Below are 10,323 nucleotides of genomic sequence, written 5' to 3'. Positions count from 1 at the left end.
GCACTCGGATAAATGAAAACAAAACAAAACTCTGCTAAGTGCACTACTTTTATAATAATTTAACTATTCGCGTTACTGTTTAGACTCGACATGGCTGATGTGCGTGATATTCTTGAGCTGGAGCGTCCAGTAACGCCAGAGCTAACGAAGGAAGCATTACTAAACTCCAAGAAGCGAACTGTGGAGAGGTAACCCAGTGGAAAGCTGATCCTGTTGGGGGAAGATAACAAGAATGTTTGTTTTCTTGTTTTCAGAAAAATTGTGGCCAAACGTCCGGAGGGCATGCACCGTGAGGTGTTCGCACTGCTCTACAATGATAACAAGGATGCACCACCACTTCTACCCACGGACACAGTGTCTGGTTACAAAAAGACGAAGGCCCGGCTGGGCATGAAAAAAGTGCGTCGGTGGGAGTGGGCTCCTTTCGTGAATCCAGCCCGAAGCGATGGTGCCGTCTTTCATCACTGGAAGCGCGTTTCGGATGAGCAAAAAGAATACCCATTCGCCAAGTTTAACAAACAGCTGGACATTCCCACGTACACGCTGAACGAGTACAATGCGCATTTGAAAACGACCAAATGGACTAAACAGCAGACGGATCATCTGTTCGATCTGGCCAAACGGTTTGACGTTCGATTTATCGTCATGTGTGACCGTTGGGAACGGGCGAACTATGGCATTAAATCGGTGGAGGATCTCAAGGAGCGCTACTACGAGGTAGTCGGCATACTGAACAAGGTGCGCAACAGCAATGGTCACGGAGCCACCGAGAAGAAGGTGTATGTATTCGATGCGGAACATGAGCGACGCCGGAAGGAGCAGTTAAAGAAGTTGTTTGATCGCACACCGAAGCAAGTCGAGGAGGAACAGCAGTTGTTGAACGAGTTGAAGAAGATTGAGGCGCGAAAGAAAGAACGCGAGCGAAAAACGCAAGATCTGCAGAAGCTTATCTCACAGGCGGACCAGCAGCAGACGGAACACCATCAGAAGGAACAGCAACAACATCACCATCAGCACCAGACACACGGCCACCAGAGCACATCGCACAAAAAGCAGGACAAAAAGCTGAACAAGAAGAAAATCCAACAACAGCCACGCACGTCCAAGGTCGATTCGGTGGTCAGCGCGGTTGAGAGTGCTGGCATTAAGTTTACCGATCTTCGTGGCACGGGTGTATCGCTGAGGTCACAGAAGATGAAGCTACCGGCCAATGTTGGTCAAAAGAAAGCCAAAGCGCTTGAGCAGGCGCTGCAGGAGTTTAAGGTGGATCCAAACCCACCACCAATCGAGGAGATCTGTGTAGCATTTAATGAGCTGCGATCCGATATGGTGTTACTGTGCGAATTGCGTACAGCGCTGGCAACGTGCAACTTCGAGCTGGAGAGTCTGAAGCACCAGTACGAGGCACTTTGTCCGGGTAAGACGCTTAACATCCCGTCAGCGCTTATAAATCCTCCGGCAGATGAATCGGAGGGAGGAATTGATGGAGATGTCGGAGCGATGGTTTGATGAGTGTCTAAAAATTATATAAATAGTCAATAAAATTACCATTTCAATTCTAACACCATCTTATTCGACACGACGAAAGAACGTAGCTTAATTTAAACGATACTGATCTTTTTGTGAAAATTCTAATTCCTTTAAAATAAACTCATTTAAAAGGCTCATTAGGGCAGGCTATCAGTATGAGGAATCGTTGTTCAAATTTCATCTTTCTCTTTTGTCCACACATGCATGAGGTCCTTCTACACACACAAAGTGTCGTTTCCGGTTTCCCACCGGAATCACGCAACCGTGAACAGGCGCTCCAGAGGTAATGAAAATTTCGGAAATAACCCAAATCGTCAGAATAGCCGTTACAACAGACAGGGATCAGTCAACCGGTTCCCAAAAACGAACGGGGGAAGGATTGCCTCAGAAAACGACAGTAGCAACAAGAGCAGCATGCGACAACAATGAAAGGAAGAATTGTACAAAACGATAAAAAGGCGAGAATAAGTAAGCAGGAAGGATAAAGTAAAAAAACGGCGGAAATGTTGAGGTAAAACGTGATGGATTACGAACGGAAAGAGAGACCACCGGTGCAGACAGGAAGGACGGGAGGTCGCGTAGGATGAACGTGTAGGTAGAACGAGTCAAAAGGAAACACGCCGAACCCCGTGTGTGGGTGAAACGACAAAAAAGGGAATGGGGGTTTGTTTGCGTAAAAAACGCAGCCCTGCTAAGAGAAACAAAACAAAAGGCATAATCGCGCAAGTCGAAGCGAGAGAGGCAGAACCAGAGAGAGAGAGAGAGAGAGAGCGCGAGCGAGCATACAAAACAAAAGTGCACACACTCACATCTGGAATGGTTTGGTCCAGCCGCGGATCGTGTCGCGGATCACAGTCGATCGAGTGAACGAGCGGAGACCGCACGCGTTCGTAGCGAAAGTAAACAACTCGCGTGTATGCGTTGCGCATTATCGCGTTGTGTCACCGGTGACTAGATGTCGGCAGAAAGCTTGGTAAATGTCTTACCATAGCTCTTCAGTACGTGGAAAAGTTGTTTAAATGTAAACTTTAGCCGTGTCGTTGCGTGTAAAGGGTGCAGAATTACAACGATCCAAAAGGGATCTCACCTGTTGGCTGTTTGTGAAGATTATGTGAAAAATCAACAAAAACAACGACGGCCTTTAAGAATAATTGCATCAGTGGTCTTATCGGTGCGTTGCCCTAGAAGGTAAAGATCGTCGCCGTGTGTGGTTCCAGAATTGCAGTGTCGCAAGTGTTGTACAAGTTTGCTCCACCACGTTCGGTACCCGTGCGAATAGTTTAACAAGAGGGCTTTAGAGCTTGTCGGAATTTTAAACCCGCACCCAGATTGGTGGTTTAGAAGATCTCGTTTAGGGTACGTTTCGGTGCGGAGCATATTTCGTTGCCGTGTGTGAATTTTGTTTGGTAGCGCTGGTGCTGTGTTTTGTTGTTTTACCGGTTTTTGGTTCAGTGTGCCCACGACAACTCCTCGCGCCGTTCCAATTATAACGGCCAAATACCCAAGAAAATAAACGACCTCATGAGCTTTCGTTACGGTGGCTTATCTTTCCGTGGGTCTGTGGGTAGTTTTTACACGGGTTTCTCTGGTGATCTCTGGCCTTAGCTCCTTTAAACAGGCGGTAGGCGTTGTTAAAATTGTCGTCCAGTGAATGGGATTCGGATATTTGGATCACTTTCCTTTGCTGCTCAGTAGCAGGAACTGAGACCAACCGATATGAACACACTCGGAACGCTGTTGGAATACCACTTCTGAAAGAAGGACAGGGGAAAAGCGAAGAAACGTACGCGTATTCAACAGCACGAATGAATTCCCAGCGATAATACAACGCTCCAGTTGTTACCAGCATCATAACCTGTACAGCAGGATGAAACCTCAAACAAGGTAAGAACGCACAAGAAGTCTTCGCATAATTCGCCCTGTAGTTTTCGTAGGTTGATGACTGACGATCGAAAATGTTTCTGATGTTGTGCAGTTTACGGCTACAAAGTATGTCCTTTTATCCGCCTGATGATGACGTTAGACGAGCACTTGGAGGACATTGTCTCGGAACCGTATGCGTGGGAGACGTATCTGTTTCCAGATTGCGTTCGCTCAAGTGGCAGCCTGTGAACGACACCATGCCTATATGCCCCCACGCATGACGCTCGTTTCGCAGGAAAGTGAGTCAAGATCGCGGACAAGACTCGTTCCACCGTTGGCCGTGGGCGGTATTACAGGCGGGCTTTTAACATTCAGCATTAGTGACTATCATCGGGAGGCTTTTTAAAATAATTGCACTTTTTTATCGCTACTTTCGTGAATTGAAGGTGGGAGGTTATTTAAATGATTATTATATTGAAAAATTAAACTGTGTATTTCAGGCCTGTTTTTCTCAGTGACATCCGTGATTTTATCGATTGTACGCGTTCGATATGTCGATTTGTTGTCCAGCTGTATTGCTTGCAAAAAATTTCTGCTGGCGAATGCTGGTGGTCGTGGTATGTTTCTTCTAAACGATCATCCAGTAACGAGATACTCAAACACCGTCGTTTGTTAGAGGGAAGATTAATAGGTAGTAATAAATCCCTTGCACGATCCTCTAGAGATCAGGGTTGAGATGGTGTGGTGTGTCGTTTCTCCACTTGCTTGCTAATTGTTACCCACGGGGTATGAATTCGTGACACCTCGGTGTTGATGTGTAGGCCGTGGTGCGATCGCGGACGTATTGGAGCAATTTCACAAACCTGTTGACACGGTTACGCTCTTATACGTATCTGTGAGAATATAGGATCGGTATACGCTTAAAGACGCCCTTCAAGGAAACAGCTACCGGTTTAAATAAGTTGTCTATGATACGGCCTACCAAAAGTCTCTGACGAGACCGATAGACGATGACCGTTTGTCCTATCCAGAGTTATCACGGGAGGTATATCTAACTTTCTACGGGGAAGTTCCAACCCATTGAAGCTATACTAATACCCCGGCGGGAGATTGTACGAAACACCAATCGACACTATCCGTACACAATTAATCATACGCCAAGCATGATCGCTTTGATCATGCGTCGTGCCTTCGCCCTGTGGTGCGCTTTTTGGTGCGCGTTTTGTGGTTAGAAGTGTAATCGGAAACGAAATTAATCTTCTCGTATTTTTGGTCTCTATTTACCACGAATCTTACCAGCGGGAAATGACACCCAATTGATAAAACCACCAAACACCAAGGACCGCGCACTCGTCGCGGAGGATGCGGACATCTTATTCTGGCTGGCGGAAGTTTCCTACAGCTGATTTCGCCATTGGAAGAGGAAATTGAAAGATAGTGGAAATCGTTGTTGTTTCATACCCGCGATTCAGTTTTGCGTATTGTTTTCTCAACTTAAGGCCATTTTTCGACTCAAAACTCGTTCCACATATGAATTGTGAAATTCTTCCGCATTCTGAACAGTCGTCTGTTCAGTGGTATTTGGCAGGATGATTGATTATGGGTACGGTCCGTCGTTCCAGATCTAACAGCAAACGGTCTGGGAAGACAGGTCCGACTGGATTGAAGGCTGGAATCGATCAAGTGCAAGATTATACAGAAGTTGGGTGCCTCCGTTTTGGAGACTCGTTAGGGATTTGTCAGCTTACCAGATCGAGCATGTCCGATATGGTCGAGTATTGCTGTGGTGTTGCTGGTAGCACATTTTGGAACGGATGTTTTTCGGTTGGAATTTGTGTGTGTTTTTTTTAATATTCATAATTGAAAATTCTATTATAACAATGTAAATATGCAATACCTGAATCGTCTATCTTGTAACAGTAGTATAATCCTCTAGAATAAATATGATCGATATCGGGCGTACTCTAGTCGTCGTGGATATTCAGACAGTTTTATAGCGGAAAACATGTTAGCTCTGCTTACGTCTTCAACTTTTTAGCTTCAGTCCGCTGCGCAAGTCCGTTCTCATCACCGAAGGAAAGTGCATAATGCAGCGGCTGTTACTGTTGTGCCGTCAAAGAACTGTCTCGTCACGGTGCATTGTCATCACTTCCAGCAAAAGCGAATGGAGACCAATACGTTGGGTTTGCGGTCGGTAGACAAAGTAACCAGCTCTTTTCCATTGCGCTTTCCGTTCTTTCTCTTTTTTTGTATCATCTGGCCCTTTATGCTTTTTTTTTGTCGGTTCGCCGAGTGTCGAGAATGTGTGTTATCGCGGGTGTCAATTTATTGCTTTCATTAGTTTCGGGATCCCGCGGTACGCTACCCAAGTCGGGCCAGTAGTGCGCGCTGTCTGGCCGGTGGTGGTACCGGGGCGGCGAATGTGAGATCTGGTAATTTATTTTTCATTTCGAGAAAATGGCTTTAACCTCACAAGCTGCAGCTGGCCCGTTTCTAATTGTAGCTTATGCGTATTTGATTGGAAACATTGGTCCGAACGTGTGTTGGGATCCCTTTTTGGATTAGTAAAACTTTAGTCAGTTACAATGTGTGTCACCACTGCCGACGCGTTGGAGAGTATTTGTAACGCCTCGTTGGAGAATGGACTCTTGTCCGATACCGTGCTTGATCGAAAGGATGCTTTGGAAATGGGAAAATTTACATTCCATTTGTCCCAACATCGTCCACGATCAGGTGCGTTATCGGTCGTTTCATCCCAAAACCAGGGTGTCAAAATACAGGGCAAAATGCTAAGTTATTGCTATTGAGAAATCGAGAAGATTCAGACCTTTTCAAGAGAACCAAATTCGAAACTAGTGTTCCAAAAGAGCTAATGCCTAATGCTGGTGCAACAAACTTCAAAGCCTCAGACAATGGGTCAAATTATGAACGAAAAAGGGTGTGTGCAGGGTTTGTCGTTTTACACAGCGCAGCATAGATTCATCTGCAAAGCTCTACTTCACATGCTCCAAATCATGCTCGAGTGCAACAGCACAGCAAAGATCCATTGTTGTTAATTGCAAGAGCTCCCCTTTTTTCGGGGTGTGTGTGTGAGTATGTGCTCTAGCCTAGTGATCTCTGTAACCACACCAGCGTAATGCAGCGCATACCCACCGCATGCCAGTGGACGCGATATTTCCGTTCTGAATGAGCGTTCACGTTCCGCTGGATGGTTTTATTGTTATTCAAATAAGTCGTTACCCCTTTTTGCCAGTAGAACCGTCGGCGAGAGCGGCGCCTCGTTTGCTGTACGTTTTCTAAAGCATAGAGTAACGCACGAGAACTATTTTCCAACCAGCACACACGACGGTTATGTAGCGGAGTTCTTACGGAGTTTGCGGGCATATTGGTTCGTCGTCACCGATCGAATTTGTCACCCGACATTGGCGAGTCGCTCAGCCCTTCCGCAACATAGATCGGTGCATTGTATTCAAATTTCACAACGGCAACAGTTCTTGCATCTCCATAAAAGAATTCTTGCTCTGGGAGTTCTGGTTCTAGGAACGAAGATCGTATGTTTCGTCGCCACCTCGAATAACTTTTCCATCGGCTTCGCGCTACGAGTGAGACGATGATGTATGCATTCATACATACACGAAACAGCACGCTCTGTTGGGAAGCTTCGGTAGGAGGTTTCCTCTGAATGTCCAGACGAAAGTTCCCAGCGGAACAGCCTGTTCGCAGTGCCATTACAGCGTGACAAATGTCATTGTTTTGTTGCCACTTCTTGACGTGTCCCGCGAGAGGTACGGAACCGAACACGGGAGACCATCCCCTTGCGGATGGTCTGCTTTTCCGATAGCCGATGAAATAAAAACTAAAGCTACATTGTAAATCGAAAAGGAGCGGCCCACGATGGTCACTGCGAGATCCGAGATGTGACAATCAAAATGCTGGAAAAAAGGAAAAGAATCAATTCAACACTCTCCACACCCAGCCGGTGGCGGTCGCTTCCTTTGGGGTGGTGATCGCAACGGGTAGTCTGATTCGGTACGTAGCTGTGGGGTTGTTTTTTTTTGGGAGATGAGAAAACTACACAAACACACGCATGTGGGGGACATTATTCAAAATGCTGTGCTATGGTTTGCGAGATGGGATGCTGACACGGCACTCTTCTACTGTTGCTATCTTGGCCGTGTCCCTGTCATATGTACGCCGGTACGCGGTCCCGATGTGGCTTTCCATTTAAGGGGCGCTCCCACTTTTATACAACGATGCTGATGTTCTGGGGCAGCAACAGTTACCAATTATTACACACTTGACGCTCGAGCAGCCTGCGTAAAGCAACAAAGCTAAGGGATAAATGGGGCAATTGGGAGGAGAAGGAATTATGTTTCATTTTGCTCGCGAGCGATTGTTTGTAAATAAGGATTGTGTTCGTGCTCTTTGAGTTTGGAGCATCTGTAAGGCTTCTTGGTGTTCATCGAAACGTTTTGTACGAAAGTTTTGGAGTAGGTCTGAAGTTTTGGATCGGAGTTATAGACATCCAAAATTGAAGAAAGATCACCACCAGCACTTTTAGCATTTAATTCAAGAGTCTAAAGTCGGGTGAACAGCAACACTAAATCACCGATCAAATTGCACACTAGAGTCAAAGCACACATGCCTAACCAATAATGCGTTCCATACGACCCGAATGCATGGGCAGTACATTAATCTTCCATCCGCTGTTGCTCGGAACTGCATAGCGGTAGGTCCATTTCCCATTTCTCCGATCGCCCCCGAGAGGAATCGATCGTAAACTATCGCATCTTGCGGCTCGATGCGCAACAAAACAGTACAAAGTTACGAGACCCCGGCTGCAACCGGAACGATCTGCTTCGTCCGCCTTACATATTTTCGGGTGGGTAGTGGGCAAAGCGTTCTCCGCCGTGCTATTTGAAAGCGATACCAGATGTGTGAGGTTAGCCCACATTTCGATCCGAGCACAGGATCATAACTTTTGCGGTATGCGGGATGTTGTGTCTAGACAGCGTAAGATTCTACGTCGACTATTTGATGTGTGGCATGCTGGAACATTTATAAAAGGTACGGATGCATCGGGTTTGATGATGCAGTTGATGTATGTTTGGAGTGGTAAGCAAACGGAATCGATCGTATAATATCTACAGCTGAGTAGTTGATCTTCCCGGTTGTACGCTATAGACAAAAATAGCACTGATTGAAGTTCAAATATGATAGTCCACACTCTTGCCTGGTCATAATTCCTTCATTTATTTGATCACATTGAAAACCATCAAAGGGCCCTTGAATCAAGCGGCTGAGAACACACGGTTGCAAAAGAACCTATTCCTTTGCTACATTTGCTGGTCGTTTGATCATTGCCCATCGCAACGGTCCGATGTCGCAGTGAGCGGTGATAATGATGGCAATGATGATGACTACAACGTCGTCCCCATTTCCCAGTGATCGCCGTTTAGGGATCGAGCAAGAGGTGCGCGCGATCACTACGAATAGCGAACAAATTTATAGCCACCGGAGGCAGTCAGCGCGTGGGCGACTCGTGCGACTGGAGTTGAAACACGATTTCATCATGAGTTTCTCTGGCCATGTCAGAGGCGTTCACCGTCGCGATGTCTATTTGAAAGCGCCAGCATTTCGAGATGTCCGGGACATTACGAGCACCGCGGGGCTACCGGAGCCGCCGGGCCTGGTGGAACGGGTGGATTCAAGTTTTCGGTATATCATTACCGACTGCCGACTAATAACTTGGAGCGAAGTGTACCACATCGGAACAGCCGAATTGCCAACTGGTTTAGTTTTGTGGAGGGTTTCGGGGCTTACGTCTAAATCGGATTGACTGGTTTGGATGGCTGTTGGTAGTTGGGGTAATCCTCGTTCGGCATGACTGTCCCGATGTAGCTAAGGTAAGAAACGTTTTGGCACTGGAGGACATCCACAGTGATAGTGTGGAATCTAGTGATTTCCTTTCTTGAAGCATCCTCTAACCTTAAGCTGACCCGAGTGGGGTCAGTTTATTGTGCGCGTTGTAGCCAACTGTGTATCCGTAGACACTCGTAGCAACTAAGGCTTGGGCCGGACGACTTACTACAACGTTTCTGCATTCCTGAGTGTGGATGTAAATTTCCCCAAACAATAGATCAAGCTGTGCGGTGGCTTGGTGTGGGGTTGGTACTTTGCCAAGCTTCCCGTAGCTTTGTCGCATTGGATTACCCGGTGGAGATGGTCGGCGTTTTGTGGTATGCGTGGTTCGCTTAAAGTTTCCTTGGCCCACCCGCTGTTCACCGCTCGCAGACAGGACCGTTCAGACCATTGGACGGTGGTGTTTAGCAAACAAACGCGGGAGACCTAGATTTTGTGGAACCAGCATGGATTACGCGTCTGGCTTGATCGAACTGAAACGCAGAAACGCCACGAAGCAACAACGTGTTCTTATCCTCCCTAGGGAGTTGGGCACCAATGTTGGACCATTCCATGGCTGTTTTTTTTTTTGGTCCGTTTTCATGGCTCTTCATTCGATGCTGGGACTGATAAGATCTCACATGCATCATGGGCGACGCATTGCACCGCCACGTCTAACTCTTTTGGACCCTTTTCACTTTCGTCCCACTAGAAATAAAGGCGGTTGACATGTACGGTGGATTAAGTGTCCTTATATGGAGGTTTGAGATTTACTGGGCCCCTTTTAAAGGGCACTTGCAAGAAGCTCTCACTCTCGAAGAATAGCACGGTGGTAAATTGATAGTAAAGTTCGTGAAAGAACTTACCGCTTGTGCGTGATGGAATTGTCCGCTTTGCCACACTACGCTACCACACTGGACGTTGACAGGGGAGTTGCATGAAGCAAGGAAAGACTTGTGATTTAAAAGCACTCAGGCACGAGGCTCAACGGTGGAGAAACTAGTTAGAGATGTTTGCCTTTCATCTCTT

The 10,323-nt window shown here is 46.7% G+C and overlaps 1 protein-coding gene across 1 annotated transcript; it reads left to right on the top strand.

The window, feature by feature from the left end:
- The first annotated feature begins 90 nt into the window (after positions 1-90).
- Positions 91-1,509, top strand: LOC128714027 (DNA methyltransferase 1-associated protein 1). Its single transcript, XM_053808903.1, has 2 exons — positions 91-188; positions 255-1,509. Exons 1-2 carry the CDS (start codon positions 91-93, stop codon positions 1,507-1,509), a joined length of 1,353 nt encoding a protein of 450 aa, XP_053664878.1.
- Positions 1,510-10,323: the final 8,814 nt, after the last annotated feature.

This window comes from Anopheles marshallii, chromosome 3, assembly GCF_943734725.1.
Source record: "Anopheles marshallii chromosome 3, idAnoMarsDA_429_01, whole genome shotgun sequence".
NCBI lineage: Eukaryota > Metazoa > Arthropoda > Insecta > Diptera > Culicidae > Anopheles > Anopheles marshallii.
Note: the sequence above shows the minus strand (reverse complement) of the source record. Positions and strands in the feature narration are given on the sequence as shown.